At 41.4% G+C, this 16632-nt stretch overlaps 1 protein-coding gene across 8 annotated transcripts in view; it reads right to left on the reverse strand.

The window, feature by feature from the left end:
• DYNC2H1 (dynein cytoplasmic 2 heavy chain 1) overlaps positions 1–16632 on the reverse strand; it is a 347141-nt gene that overhangs the window by 295147 nt on the left and 35362 nt on the right. For all 8 annotated transcript variants that reach the window (XM_053900571.1, XM_053900570.1, XM_053900566.1 and 5 more), the window contains exons 19-30: positions 14860–14975; positions 14090–14217; positions 11807–11956; positions 10672–10877; positions 9629–9784; positions 9424–9538; positions 8720–8890; positions 7119–7501; positions 5282–5414; positions 5074–5191; positions 2754–2866; positions 425–544 (exon numbers count right to left, since the gene is read on the reverse strand). In XM_053900571.1, coding sequence (XP_053756546.1) covers positions 425–544; positions 2754–2866; positions 5074–5191; positions 5282–5414; positions 7119–7501; positions 8720–8890; positions 9424–9538; positions 9629–9784; positions 10672–10877; positions 11807–11956; positions 14090–14217; positions 14860–14975 — 1909 coding nt within the window. The remainder of the gene's footprint in view (positions 1–424; positions 545–2753; positions 2867–5073; positions 5192–5281; positions 5415–7118; positions 7502–8719; positions 8891–9423; positions 9539–9628; positions 9785–10671; positions 10878–11806; positions 11957–14089; positions 14218–14859; positions 14976–16632) is intronic.

Below are 16632 nucleotides of genomic sequence, written 5' to 3' on the forward strand. Positions count from 1 at the left end.
AGGGCCCAGGCCGGATCTCTGACCTGCACCGACACCCCCGCCAACCTCCTGCCAGCCCCATCTCCGGGATGATCCCGCGGGAGCAGCAGGGACAGTGTTGCGGGTTCCGGGCGTCTCCATCAACGACGGGCTAGTCTTCGGGGAACCAGAGCACTCCCACGTGACTGACCCCCCTCCCGCTTCATGCCCCACCGGCCCGTGCTGCTGGGCTCTCGGCATGCCTTCGGCGTGAAGGCATCTGAGTGACAGCAAGCTGACGGGGCTGGAAGAGAACGTGGCCGCCAAGCAGCTCGCCCGGCACACCTCACAGCTGAGGGAGCGAACACGCAGAAGCGAGGCAGCTGGTCGGTGCGAACCGCCGGATGAAGAGCCGCCTGCCGTGTGACGCCCTGGCCTCCCTCCGCCCCAGACAGAGGCCGCTTACCTGTGAGGGGAACAAGGACGGGTCCACGGCACCTGGAGGACTGCGTGCAGCAGTGACACATTCCGCCAACAACTGTTTCAAGGTCTGCTTCATTTCCAAGGCTAAACCATTTAACCAGGTCTGGAAACAGAATTACCAATGACAAACGCAGTCGTAAAACAAACACCTACCCTGTTGAGTGACCCTGTTCATTTATTTCAGGAAGCAGGATTACCACTTCTTACTGCCCCTCATACTCCCAAAATCGTCTTACAGGACACACTTATTTTATTAATGAAAGATTTAAATAATTGGAAGAAATCAATTTTTTCACTTCTGGGGATCATGGTTAAGCGTGAAAACCCATACAAGTGCAGTCAGCCACCATCACCAACTCTACAAATGACGGTACTACGAGCAACGTAACCCCATGGTTTCATCATTCTAAGAAATCAAGCTAGATAGGCCAGTAAATCAGGGCCACAGTGACTGGCTAAGTGTCGGGGCTCAGGCTCTCCTGGTGAGCCCATGTTCAGAAGGCTGTGATGTAAACAGGAAATGCATCATTAGGGTGATGTCTATTACTCAGGGAGCTACGCTGCTCCTTTACACAAAACTAATTTTGTTTCCGAGTCAAAATAACACATTTTTTTCACTTGATTGTAGGTAAAATAATAAAAGGTAATGGAAGGTAACATAAAAAGACTGATAAAAATAGCAGTGAATGTTTACTGATCACTTTAAGAAACTATATGTGCAATAAAAGGAGTACAAAATCTACAATGCTAAATAGCTCTAAGTTCTAGACTTAAAGTTCTAGACTTTTTTATCTTTCGAGTACTCTCCAGGGTACCAATAGCTCTGCTCATCACAGTCAGGGCTTCCAGACCCCACCATTCCTCCGCTGGCAAACCTGCTCTGGCCAGCGGCTCCCGCTGAAGCTCTTCCTCTCTCCATGCATCTGGTCCCAACAGAACAACAACAGGGGCGCCTGGGTGGCTCAGTCACTCAAGCATCCAACTCTTAATTTTAACTCAGGTCTTGATCTCGCAGCACATGGGCTCGATCCCCATGTCAGGCTTTGTGCTGATGGCACAGAGCCCACTTGGGGTTCTCTTTCCCTTTTTCTCTGTCCCTTCCCTGCTTGTGCTCTTTCTGTCATTCTCTTGAAATAAACACGAAGGAAGGAAGGAAGGAAGGAAGGAAGGAAGGAAGGAAGGAAGGAAGGAAGTGAGGGAGGGAGGGAGGGAGGGAGGGAGGGAGGAAGGGCAAACAACAGAAACACACCTCTTTACCAAGCACAAACATGGGAGCTACCTAGCAAGCATGTGCTTTCAATCACCTCATTTGTGTAATCGACATCCGATAAAATGCTGAGCCTTAACCAGGAACGGGCATGTCGCTGAACTATACGGCTAAGTGTGGGATAAGCCACGGGCCCCAACTGCAAGTTTGAAGATAATTGTGGAATGTGAAGATTACAGTTCAGTATGATGCAATCCACCACTGTCTGGCATTCGCTGCACACCAGTCAGATGTCCCAGTCTGCGTCCAGTGCTCCAGGACCAAGTAATCAACAGTCGTTCCATAAATGCATTAGTTTCAGGCTTACCTAAATCATCTTATAAAACAATCATCTCATACAACACATTTTGGGAGTGTGAGAGTCAAGAAGAAATTTTAATTCCACCTCTTGAAAAAACTCATCTTATACAAGTACCTGTTGAATACTAATGTTCCAAACACTATATGGTATAAAGCCGTATTTTTAAAAATTTTTTTTTAATGTTTATTTATTTTTGAGACAGAGAGAGACACAGCATGAGCAGGGAAGGGGCAGAGAGAGAGGGAGACACAGAATGTGAAGCAGGCTCCAGGCTCTGAGCTGTCAGCACAAAGCCCAACGCGGGGCTCGAATTCACAAACTGTGAGATCGTGACCTGAGCCAAAGTCGGACACTTAACCGACTGAGCCACCCAGGCGCCCCAAAGCCGTATTTTTAATAAACAGGCTTTGCAACATATAGTAAGATGAGTATCTGATAGACAGGAAAGTTGTGATTCTAAGTCACACAGCTAGTAAATTGAGGAGCTCACATTAATAGACAGTCTTGTCAGCACACAGCCCGGCATGAGGTTCGATCTCATGAACCGTGAGATCATGGCCTGAGCCAAGTCAAGAGTCGGGCACTTAACCAACTGAGCCACTCAGGTGCCCTGTTATTTTTTAAGACACAAGAGGAGTTTCCTAAATGGCCAAAGTTTACCCTACAAATTGACTAATTTATTTTTGATACAAAGTTCATACAGTTAATTCTTTTTATTTTCATAGTTGGAAAAGAATTACTTACCTCTACATTATTTGAAATTAAAACTTTATTTTTAAAAGGTACAACTTCTCCCTCTAAAGATTTCATTGCAGTTATATGTTTTGATTCTTCATCAAAGCACACGCTGTTAATACCTATAATATAAAAGAACACTTGAAATGCACAAAGATTAAAGATATCATTATTAAACCAGACACATCATTACCACAGAATGCGTAATATACACCTCATAATATGCATTACATATGACAATTATATTAATTCCCCTATACAACAGAAGGGCTTCTCCTAACCAAAAATTGACAACAACCCAAATGCCCCCAAATGCCCGCCAGCCAGTGAACGAACAGCTGACACACTCCAACATTGGAAAACTACTCCACGATGAAAAGGAACAAAACGTACCTGCAGGGACCTCCCAACCATTCTAATAAGCACAACAGGCCAGACACAAACAGGTGCGTAAGAACACACACTGACTGGGCACATGTGGGCTCAGTCGGTTAAGCATCTGACTCTTGGTTTCAGCCGAGGCCATGATCTCACAGTTTGTGAGTTCGAGCCCCACATAGGGCCCCACGCTGACCGTGCAGAACCTGCTTGGGATTCTCTCTCCCTCTCTGTCTGCCCCTCCCCGACTCACATGCATGTGTGCTCTCTCAAAATAAATAAATGAACATTAAAAAAAGAAAAGAACATATACTGCTGACTCCACTAACAGGATACAAGAGACAAAAGAAAGAGGGAGGGCAAACGGGACTCCCCTCCCCCAGATTTGTACACTTTATTTTACAGTATACAACAAAAGCTTAAATACATTACCCAATTTTGATCTTAGGAAAAACCCTCTAAGTTATTCTTTCCAATTTAAAACAGGAAACAAGGGGCACCTTGGGGGCTCAGTCGGTTGAGCGTCCGACTTCAGCTCAGGTCATGATCTCACGGTTCGTGGGTTTGAGCCCCACGTCAGGCTCTGTGCTGGCAGCTCAGAGCCTGGAGCCTGCTTCGGATTCTGTGTCTCCCTCTCTCTCTGACCCTCCTCCACTCACGCTCTGTCTCTCTCTCTCTCTCAAAAATTAATAAACATTTTAGAAAAATGACAGTAAGAGACGACACTGAGAGAGTGGAGGCAGAGTTTGGATGCGAGCCTGCTGATGCCAAGAGCTCTCTCCAAGCCTCCCACAGCCCAAATCACAGCTGAGATAAAGGACCTGAAAGCTTCACACATACACTGGTGAGTAAATGTTTCTGTGAAGCACCAGAAACTCAATACATTAGGTTTTCACAGCTCTGCCCTCCCTGGGGCAACTTCTCTGCTCTGCGCTTGCAGCACGAAAGTGGCTCTGGACCACGACGGGCATGGCCGTGTTCGAACGAAACTCTACTTTCAACTATCCGGCTGTGAGGGTGCCTGGGGGGCTCAGTCGGTTGGGCGTCCGACTTCGGCTCAGGTGATGATCTCATGGTGCATGGGTTCGAGCCTCGCGTCAGGCTCTCTGCGGTCAGCGTAGAGCTTGAAGCCTGCTTCAGATCCTCTGCCCCCCACTCGAAAAGTAAGTAAACGTTACAAATAATAATAAAATAAAATAATAAAATAAAATAAATCAGGCTGTGAGCCGGATTTGGCCTGTGGGCCTGTAGTTCACTGATACCTAATCAGAAGTGAAGATCACGATGAAAGTTTTTTCTTGTTATTTTGAAAAATACAGCTCTCTTCCCACAAATGGAATGCTTTGAGAAAATAATCATTTCGTTGGCAGACCGTTCAGTATTCAATAACCCGCCTACAGTGACAACACTGCTGGAGCCCAGGGTCCCATCACCGTACGCCTGTCACCGGGTAACCTCACCGAGTCCCACAGCTTAACCACTACCAGCACACAGTGGACCCCCGACTGTCCACCCCCGTCCCAGACCTCTCTGCTCTCAGGAACTGCCTTCTGGGTGCCTCCACCTGGACGTCAGGCAGGAAACCTTCAGCTCGACAATGAAGAGGCACGTTCCCCATCACTCCCAGGCCTCCGCATGGCCAATTCCTTCTGCCCTCACACCTTTCTTCCAGCTAAGACCGACGCCTTCTTCAGATCCACCTTTAGATGTCAGCCTTGAGATGCCACAGATGTGAGCGACGGGTCCCACAGACGAGCCACGACAGCACATACCTGTCAGCCGCAGCCAGGGCCATCGACTGGCCAACTCACGAGGCTGCCTGTCCCATCAAGATATAAATCCCTCCTGAGGGCAGGACAGGCATTTTATTCAGTAGCCTACGTCAGAGCCTAACATTATGCCTGGAAGGTACGTGAAATGCAGGACCTGTTGAAGGAGTGTTGGCTCTTACCGGCGAACAGCTTTCTGAGGTGAGACTGAATCACTGACGGGCTAGTAGACTGGCCCAGGATCTCCAACAGGTCATCGTCACCGATGAAATAAAACCTTGGAAACGTTGAGCGTTTTTCCTGATAACAACAAAAAGAATAGCCTTATCTTTTCAAATAACTAATAAAGTACTTTACAACTTGTTACATAAATATTTTTAAAGAACATGCCTCTAAAAATTCATTCAATGATTTCTGACATCTTTGAAGTTGATCGAGTATGGTTAGCAGCGAATTTCTGATTCCTGCGTGAGTCGTTAATGTTGTGACTCTATTGTCTTTCTTGATGTCACTCATTATCGATCTACAGAAGAAAAAAAAGTTATTTTTACCTCCATTTTAACAGTTTTTGACTGAAAGAGAAATATTAACACATTTATTTTTTATCTACTTAAAATAAAATAGAGGTAACGCTACTATAAAAGCAAAACATCACTGTGTTTCTTCTAAGAAATAATGGCAAAAATTAGTAAAGCCCCATTACCATTTTTTAATTATTTTTTCTCCTGTAAGGAAGCTCTACATCCAACATGGGGCTCGAACTCATGACCCGGAGATCAAGAGTTGCATGCTCCACCGAATGAGCCCACCAGGTGCCCTCCATTACCATTCTTACCTCCCATGTTGCAAATTCGCTTATTTCATTCATTCTCTAAACAAATATTTAGCCCTATCTCATAAAGATAATGGTCCAGTGAGAAAGATATTAAATAATTTTCTCGAATTATTTAAATAAAATATTGATATATACTAATGAGGAAAAGTACAAAGTATTTTAGGGCAGCTAACGGGCCAATCCGTAATCCACAGCTTCTGTGAGAAAGTGATTGAGGCTGAGCCTGCATGGTGAATAGAAAGAAGACATCAGTGAGCAGGAGGGGAGCACCTTCTGGCAAAGATCCTGGGAAGGGCTCTAAATGTTCGAGCAAGTCAAGGCTGGCGTCCCCAAAACAAACAGAATGCACAAGAGAAGGCTGCGGAAATGGACAAGGAGAGGCTATGCTCTATCCTCAGAACAACAGGAAACCTCTCTACACGTTTACTAAAGAATTCAAGGAAACGGGCCACAACAAGTCACCAGCACAAGACCACTCTGGCGGTCACACACGAGGCTCACTGCTGAGGATGAGCACAAACTCAAGTGAGGCCATGGACCCAGGGAGTGACGACAAAAGTAGCTCAGAATAAAGGCAAACCAGGAGAGACATAAAGACATAAAGTAGGTCAGAATCAACAAATGCAGTGACCTACTGGATTTGGAGGTACAGGGGGAGGTCAAATACCCCTATGATTCCACTCTGAGCAGTCAGTTAGCGAGAAAGACACAGGGAAGAGGACCTGAGCTAAAGGGATAAGCTTGTGAACCTGCTTTTGGCACACTGAGGGTGTCCACACCACTGGGGCTCAGGAGAGAAGGAGGGCTCAACAGGTGGACAAGGACGGAAGAGGGGATGAGACCGCCCATGGAGCGTGACACACTGACAGGAGACCCGGCACCAAAATCCCGCGGAGTGTCCACAGCTGGATGTTCAGAGAGGCCTGAGGACTAGAAACTAGAAGAGGACCCAGACAGACGGCCAGAAAACCACCTGCAGTACCCCAGAAGCCAAGGGAAAAAACTCTCCAACAAGAAATGCTCAATGCTTTTAAATACTAGTCAGAGATGAAGTAAAATGAGGCGTGAAAAATGCCCATCAAATTTACAACAGGAGAGTAATGTGTTACTTTTGGCAACAGTAGCTACATATTAGTACTATTATGATTCCTCTCCTACTGTAGTAACATTACTGTTAGTATCAGGTCACGTGGTAAAGACAGGTCAGATCAACACGGTTCAAGAAGCAAATGGCTGAATGAGAGAAAACAGCCCTTACAAGGATCCAAAAGAGAAAGAGGTTGAAGACACAGGTGACACTCATAACGTAAAAGTAATCGGCTCGTGTTAAGCACCTCCCAACACGAATAAAAAGCTGCTGCGTGTGTCTCTGCCCCACGTAGCCGTGCTCACCTAAAATCTTCATCAACCCTGCTGAAGCGTGTCTGCTCTTTCGGCAATGCTCCACGGCCAAATATGGGCTCCAAATACACCCACTTCCTCTGAATATGATTTAAATTCTGCAGGTATTCATCTAATTCTGCAAGTTTTCTTTCCCAAATGGACACTTTATCTTCAAATCCCTTATAATAAGGAGAATCCTTTAAGGACTGAAGAAGACATCTATTATCTCCAACTTGATTTACGATGTCTTTCCAGTCTTTAATCAGCTTGATAGTTCGACTCTGGCTGTCTTCATAATCAATCAATGTAAATACCGCTCCAACTCCCCAAAGATCAAGTTCACGTAAAGCTTCTCTAATCGTAACTTCACCTTGTGCCCGACTGTTTAAATCCTATTTAACATAAAATATTCATATTTATTATTTCCACATTAATTTTATAAATAAACCATATAATATTTATTTTATAACACAATATATTTTTATTTGGCTTTTCACAATAAAGGAAAAAATAAGTGAATATATTTTACATGTTATCCAAGAGAATTAATCACTAGCTAATGTATCAGGAGATATCAGATACAAAGTATCCAATCTCACATAGTCGAAGTATGATATTAAAGACCTGCCATAAGCTTTTTACTTCTAAAAAAGAAAGAAAAATCAAGAATCCATTGCAAAACACAAAAACAGGCTTATTTAAAATTTTGCAGCCCTCAACAATGATACTGTAACTTTAACTTCTGAGGCAGCTGAAGTGGTTAGTAACCATCTTCTACAGCAACTGTACTTTATGATCTCACAATTACCTAACAGGCTCCAGGGTTCTGAACAAACACAAAGGTGAACATATTGAATAGGAAAAAAACAATGTGACATCAAGAGTCCTTTTATTTTTACATCAAACGGGCAGATCACAACACACAGAGTCTGCCACTTAAGACGGCCAAAGGCGGTACCATTTCTCCTTGTACCACAGACCTTTCCTAAACCTGATTTGCAAACTGGTTCTTGGTTTAGCTCTCTGGATTTTGCGATCTCTTAGCTTGTATTTATAATATACCCCATGATTTTAAATGTATTTTATATAAAATGATTTGTATTTGTTTGCCTTTCGATTAAAGCTGACTCCCTTCCTTTTTTCAAAAAACACATTTTTTTTTCATGTTTATTTATTTTTGAGAGAGACATGGCACGAGTGGGGGAGGGGCAGAGAGAGGGAGACACAGAATCTGAAGCAGCCTCAGGCTCTGAGCCATCAGCACAGAGCCCGATGTGGGGCTCAAACCCACGAACTGTGAGATCATGACCTGAGCCGAAGTCGGACGCTCACCCGACTGAGCCACCCAGGCGCCCCAAAGCTGACTCCCTTCTTAAACCAAGATTATTTTTTATTTCATATTGTCTTCTTTCTCTCAAGGAAGGGGTTTACGCTGCTTCTATACTCCTATACAGATTCAGATGTATTACTAAAGAATAATGGACTAGCGGAACATTGTCACTATATTAAGAGAAAAAAAAATTTTGCTGCTTTTTTTACGTAAAACACAAAGCAAAACCATCTGTTAAAAAAGGTCATATTCATGAGATATTTATACAAGTGATTCTTACTTTAAGGTCTGAAGCTTTGGCAACAATCGTATCAGCTACTCTGAGCAGGTCACCAAACATTAATTTCTCCAGGCTAGTCCCCCGAGGAAGGCCAAGCAGACGAAAAAGGTCAAGCCAGTGATCTGGAGAAAGACACTCCCCTCTCACGTATTTCAAGATAGGAATTACGGTCTGTAAAAAGAGAAAAAGACACATGTACACACAAGAATATATGTCAAAATGCAAACTGTTATTTCCTTTAATGATTAGTTATAAAATTTTAATTACTCTATTATCTTATTTAACAAACTCGAAATCAAATTCTCAAACAGAATTGTGTATGATTTTTTATTAAACACTACTGTGGATACATCCAAACTTCCTGTTGTAGCTTGACAGATTTGACGACATGACCTAAAATGTTTCTATCTTTATTATTTTAGGAAATAACCTATATCCTAAATATGCTAAATGACTCAGATCCTAAACTGCTCTAAGAGGTATAAACACTCCAATTTTTAACTTTAACCATAAATTTCTTAGTTCTAACTTTTCAGAAGAGTAGCAGAAAGATCAATAATTTCTATGGTTTACTCCATACCTATTTTGTTCATGTAATGGAGTCACTGAAAATCAGAAACTAAAAGTACAGCTCACTCAGCTGCATAAAAGACACGTGAAAGGTGCAAACCTCATTCTAAAATAGTAAAGTAAAACTATCTTACTTTGTATTTGTCAACTTCTGATTGTAATTTCACCGTCATAACCGAATGTTCTTCAACTTTTCTTAATCTGTCATGCCAATTCATCAAAAATTCTTCAAACAGATATGTCTTAGTCCTGTAAGAGACCAGGAATACACCTCAAAATGTACCTCCCAAAAAAACACTACCAAATTATAAGAATCTAAATAGTGTTTATGAATCAAACCGAAAAGTAATCCAATCTTCATTGGCCATTTCCTCAAGCCTCTGCTGAAACTCTTCATAAAGGGCCCAAATTTGTGCACAGCTCTCAATGTCCTTGGAGATGCTATCTGCCAAAGACAAGCTGGGCTCTTCTAGGCCAAAATGACGGCAATCATCACTATGGAAACAAAGAGTGAAATACCATTAGATTTTAAAAAACTGTCAAATGTCACTAAGTTTATTTAACTGCATTCCGTGTGTGTGTGTGTGTGTGTGTGTGTGCATATTTGATAGTGAAGGTAGACAGTGGGGGACTGCATAAGAATTTTACTTTAACTACTTAAGTATAACCTCTTTTAAATTCATAAATATGTATTTCTCCAAAGAAGTCCAAGTGGAATTGATAACATCTGTATTTTATGTCCGTCATACGTCATAAATGATAATAATGTAAAGATTCAGAATGACATATATCATGGACTGATAAAATATCACATTAATATTAATACCCAAGGGTGAGATTCTAGAATATAAGATACCCTTCATCTAATTGGTACTAAACCCTTCACTCACCCATGAAGACCACTATCTTATGGAAGCATTTACCTAAGAGACGACACCTGAAACACTGCTTACTTAAAACCTTAATACTTGTAACATAAAGCAACACGTTTTTTCCTTGGAAACCTCATATTATTGTTATAGGTTCATTTTTCTTCTCAGGGTCTCTGAAAGCAATTTTCCATTAATTTTATAGGCCTCATTTTGAAATACAATGAAATCACAGAAAACAAGTATTCCAACTCCCAGTGTAACTTCTAAGTAAACTTAATTTTCTGTTCTGTTTCTAAGCCTAACCAGAAATTTGCTTCCTTTAACGTCCTTATAGACTCCACCCACAACTCCTAAGAAAGTAGTAGCATGAGCACTTAGAATTATCATTTTTAAAACTTCAGAAATTTATATAGAAAAACATTAAGACAAACAGATACAAGAAAGCCTCTGGCCTAATACAGAGAAATATAAATCAAAATGGTTACTATCCATTTTAAAGAAAAAACATACACCAGCTTTTTCCTTATGACTTCAAGATCATCAAATTCAATCTTTTTCTCTTTAATTGACTTGGCGCTTTTATCAAGAGTACTTTGTGGGCCAGTTTCAATAATATCGTCACCAGGCTTTAGTTGGTCCCAACGAGCTTTAAATTTTTCCAATTCTTGGTAATAGATCTGAAGACGCGACTGAACGTTCCCTTTCATCACTTCGATCTATGAGCCAAAAGAGTTTAGGTAATTCAGTTTATAGTAAAATCTCACTTTATTTTCACATTTTATTTCTAACACTTTCTAGGTAGAGGTGAAAAACCACCAAAACAAATTTTTCAGAAGATTGTTTTCAATTACTGACTTCAAGTACAATAAAATTTTGATGTCAAAAACATAGAATCAGACTATAAATATTCAGTAATGAGAGATATACTGCCTGCATCATCATTAAAAACTCATTCGTGTCAGGGGCACCTGGGTGGCTCAGTTGGTTGAGTGTCTAACTTCGACTCAGGTCATGATCCCACAGTCCGTGAGTTCGAGCCCCCCCATCGGGCTCTGTGCTGATAGCTTGGAGCCTGGAGCCTGCTTCAGATTTGGTCTCCTTCTCTCTCTGCCCCTTCCCATGCTCTCTCTCTCTCACTCTCTCTCACTCTCTCACTCAAAAAATAAATAAAACATTAAAGAAAAAAACTCATTCATGTCATCAGCAGCATCCACCACAACTATCAGCAAAATTGATGTGATAAGACACACTTGGCCAATGACCACCAGCTGTGCCACACCAGCAGGGAGCTGCGTAACCGAGGAGGCGTGTCCCAGTGTCCACGCAGAAGAGTACAACAGGTGTGTTTAACTACCAGGTGTCCCCTCAAAAGTCACCATACATAGCAGGCAAACATATTCACTCATAAGGAAAACCGAAAATATGATTACCTGAGTTCTCCATATGGTAGGAAATAAAGACAAAGTACGGGAAACGATCATTTAAATAAAGCATTTTATGGTACGGAAATACTGAGGGAGGCCAATTTCATCCACAGTATAAAATTCCTACCTACCTGAGCTCCAATGGAATAAAGATAAGCCAGAATCTTCAGTGAGAAAAAAATGAAGTTTCCATGTTAACACAATGACTAAAAGGTTCCTACCTGATCTTTAATCATAAGTTGGTGACTTTCCATCATCAACTCAAATTTATCCCACTTAGCCTTCAGATTGCTAATTGTTTCCAAACCTCCACCTGCCACAGTTCGTAAAAGTCTGTTTTTATCTTCAGCTTCTTGGAATAAGGGCAAAATCTAAAGGTTGAAGAAATAACAACATAAAAAACAACCTATTTTATCAAATTTCTTTAAAGATTCCATTTATTTTAGGGGTGTCTGGGTGGCTCAGTCGGTTAAGCGTCCGACTCTTGATTTCAGCTCAGGTCATGGGCTCACAGTTCATTGGTTGGAGCCCATGCATCAGGCTCTATGCGGACAGCAAGAATCTGCTTGGGATTCTCTCTCTTCTTTTCTCCCTCCCTCTCTCTCTCAAAATAAATAAATAAACTTAAAGAAAAAAAGTGGCGCCTGGGTGGCTCAGTTGGTTAAGCATCTGACTGCGGCTCAGGTCATGATCTCATGGATTGTGAGTTCCAGCCCTGCCTCAGGTAGGCATGGCCCCCCATCGGGTGAGCCCCACTTTTCTCTCTCCCTTGCTCTCTGCCCCTCGCTAACTTGTACCCTCTCTCTCTCCAAAAAATTAAAATAAAAAATAAGTAAAATTTTAAAAAAAGATTCTATTCTAACCTGTTCTTGCTTTTTTAGAAATCAAGGTTTCTGTTCTAAACAATTTGTTAAATTCCTGGATATGAAGTTCCTAATACTTACTCATTACTATCTACAAACTCAACTATGGCACTCTACCAAAGAGGTTAAAAGGATCCTAAAGATGGTCACAAGGACTGAAGGAACCTGTGAGTCTGTAAAGACAATGCTCTAACTATTCCAGGTGAAGTTCTTATTAGAAATCTTCCACTCACAGGGAACTGTTAGAAGGAGGCTTCTCAAAGAATGAAGATTAGGGATTAGGTAAGAACAGAAATAAACTATTCCAGGAACAGAAGGAAAAGTCACAAAGAAAGTATTTAAGAAAAGGACAACGGAGAAAGTGAAACTGAGTCATGACATACTAGGAAGGCCAGAGAAGGCAGAAACGAAGAGTCAGGTTGTGGTTTCCACACGTGGACAGAACCCAGATTAGCCTGAGAAGCGAGTACCACAAACTCCCGGGCAGGGCCCTCCTTTCCTCCCCTGCAAGTCCACACGGCACCCGAGAGACGTGACGGCCCGATTCTGTATGGCCCCTGCTGCTTCAAACCCGGCAGCGTGACTCCCCTGCACCCACGGGTCGGCCCCAGGCCCCTGACTGTGGCTCGAGTGACAGGGACTCTTCCTACCACCGCTGCCACTTCCCGCCTCGCGGGCAGAACAGCACAGCGTCTCTGTCTCTCCTCCTAGTTTCTGCGAAGGTACCTTTTCTGTCTCTCCTCTCGCTTCACTCACAGGGTCCTCTGCCGTCTCCTCTGACATCCCCACAGTAAATGCTGGGATGTCCTACCCTGCTCTGCACCCTCCATGGTCCGCCATCAACCACGTGGTCTCATCCAATCCCCTGGCTTCACAGTTCATGCGTGGAGAGATGACTTTTAAATTTATATCCAATTAATAAACGCAGTCTCCACTCTGAAGTCCCTATTCCTCCCTCAACTTCCGTCTGACGTCCCAACCCCCCACCACTTCCACTCTCCAGACACCTTCCCCCTCCAGCCACCCACATTCCCAGGAAATGCTACCATCAGCTTTCCAGGGGCCCAAGCCCAGCAGCTCGGACACACATTTACTCCTCTCTCTCTAACCCTCGCTGTGGAATGCGCCACAAAAGCATACGATTTCACCTCTCAGCGAGCTTTATCATATGAAGTCTATGACGCAGCAGGGACACATCAAAGTTTCTCTTGTGATTTGAGTTATGTCTCTTGCTGCTTCTAAACTTAGTTAAAACCATCCATAATATAATAACTCCATATGCAAGTGTGTGTGTACGTGTGTGAACATGTGTATTCCTAATTCAGCTCAAACCGCACACTTCCGGTTACAAACCCCGGAGGGAACAGCATGAATTACTAAGTTTAGTCTGATTCAGATGTGCCACATCCTAGCAGACTGTACCTACTCCTCAATATTAACTCTGACTCGGACTGTTTCACTGCACCAACATAGCACCAGAGTCCAACCATGAGCTCAGCGATTGGGCCAGATTATGTGGACTTCCTTACAACACTGAAATTATACGATGTTTCTCAACGGTCACATAAAATTACCTGATTGAAACATTCCAGTCCAATAAAAATCAATCAATAACTTTGATTTAACTTTGGCGATGCTCACCTCTGGTTTCCGCTGTTGGAGCCTACTGTATTGCAAATTTGCATCGCCAATCTCTTCCACAGACTGGGGCATGACTGTTAAGACGTCCATAGCCTCGGTTACAAATGCGTCAATTTCATGTAAGTGAGCTGAACAGGTAACAGTGACATAGAATGTTATTATCACTAAAAATATTTCGCTGCATCATTTTAAAATCAAAGAGCACTGGAAGTACTCACCATATGGCATACGTTAAATCTTAAATTATTATTTGCTCATACGACAGAATTTTAAAATACAGAATAAGCAAAGAAATGCCTTGCCGTACAAGTTTAGTTGTTTTACGTTACACCTCAAAATTTTGACAAAGTTAAAATGTACTCATTCTTAGTATATTTTACTCAAAATTGGTAACCTTTCCCTCCTTTAGCTAATATGCTACAGCATCCCAGTTTCATGGAAAAAGACACAGTGCAGAATTTTGGAAAATCTTAGTAACTGAACAGATGAGAAGAAACACATGAGGGCAGAATCGCCTACCTTGCTCAGTACACAGGCACCAAACTGATACTGGCGCATGTTGTCAACAGCAAAACCGCCTCCACTTTTACTCTTAAAAGCTGGGCATGGGCTTTCCCACGTTACGAAAATTGCCATTTGAAGCCCATTTCATTTCATGATACTTTCCAGCTTGGTTGATTTTAATCACTGGGATTCACATTTCATACTATCAAAGTACATGCCTTTGTATATAACAGTAAGTTAAAATGAAAATCAAAAAGCGTCCTTACCCTGGATGCACTTCTTCAAAGAAAGAACAAGCGTATCAAATAACTTCTGGATGAGATCATCAATCACAGTCTTCACGGGGTTACAATTAATATTTAAACAATCTACCTTGACCGCACTGAAAAATGCCAAATGACAGATTTTGACATGAGAAAGACTTATTAGAGGGAAAGAACCTCATTATAATGATTTTATATAATACATTTCAAAATAACTCAAAAAGTATTATTGTAATCTCTAAGCACATTCAGATTTCATTTAGTAAAATGTTTTCCACGTACTATCAAGAAGTTTTCATGAAACAATGATTGTGTTACAATACTAAAGTTTTTTATCACCCAGTGTATCAGTTTTTTTAAAAGGACAGCACATTAAAACCTCCTAGAGTGTCAACATGAATATACATAAACATTTACAAGCCCTGTATCTGTCACAGCATTTAATGTACTTATTTAAATATTTATTACATAAATTCGCTATTCTGCTAAGTACAAACAGTGATAAGGGACAGAAAAGACAGAAGGCAAATAGAGACTGTTAAGGCACTAAGACAACAACATGCCATCATTTCTGCCTATCAAATTAACAAAAATGTAATGAATTGCTAATTCATGTCTTCAGTTGTGTAGGCAAAGAGAACTCTCACAAATTCGGATCAGAGCAGACGACCATGCGGCTTTCACGGGGAGCAAGTGAGCCATGAACACCAGGCCACTTGTCTTAACTAACTTCACCTTGAGAATTTATCCCAAGGAAATTTTCAGAGCAGATGCCGAGATTTTATATACAAGTATCTTCTTTAAAGCATTAATTATAATAGTGAAAAATTAGGAATAATTTGAATACAAAAATGGCTAATTGTATATCCACACAATTAAAAAATCACATTTTTGAGGGCTAATAACAGGACAAAATACTAAAGATTAGTGTTAAATAAAAATACCAGGATACAGTAGGATCCAAATTTTTCAGTATATGTACTATGTCCATAACATGAAACATTAAGAAGAGTTTCCACACTCTAAAAAATTTATGAAACATTGTTTTAACTCAGAAAAAAAGGCATATACTGTTAAGAATATTAATTCTTTGCACAATATCCTTAATGCAAATTGTCATATTCTAAGCAGACGTTGCACCAGACTTGCTCATCAGAAAAAAATCTCATATCTTTCTTAAATTCACAAAATTTTTAAAAAGCCTGGAAATTATGGTCACAAAGATCATTTAAAAAGCTACTAATCTTTTGGAAACACAGATCCAGGTGACATTTTACAAAGTAAATTGTAGAGTTCAATACTCACTTTTATTATAAAAATCTTATTCTCTTAAAGATTTATTCTCAATCACCCACTGACTAGAGTGGTTTTAACTCCAGTTCTTAACCAGTACGACATACCGATTTACTTCAACATGAAATTTTATACAATTTTTGAAATTCTGACATATAAAATGTCGAGATTGCTAATATTTGATAAAGATACATTATTTTAAGGGCACCTGGAAGGCTCAGTCAGTCAGTCACTCAAGCGACTCAGTGGGATTGAGCCCTGCATCAGGCTCTGCGCTGACAGAGCCTGCTTGGGATTCCCTCTCTTTCCCTTTCTCTCTGCCCCTCCCCTGCTCATGCTTATGCTCTCTCAAAAAAAAACCAAAAAACAAAAAATTTTAAAAATTTTAAAACAGATGATTTTAATAAACACTAAAATTAACTATGCCATATTTTGCTAATGAATTAGCATCACCACATGGTCTGATTACAGCAGAGTTTTACT

Source organism: Panthera pardus, unplaced genomic scaffold (genome assembly GCF_024362965.1).
Source record: "Panthera pardus isolate Hobbes unplaced genomic scaffold, ASM2436296v1 HiC_scaffold_12, whole genome shotgun sequence".
NCBI lineage: Eukaryota > Metazoa > Chordata > Mammalia > Carnivora > Felidae > Panthera > Panthera pardus.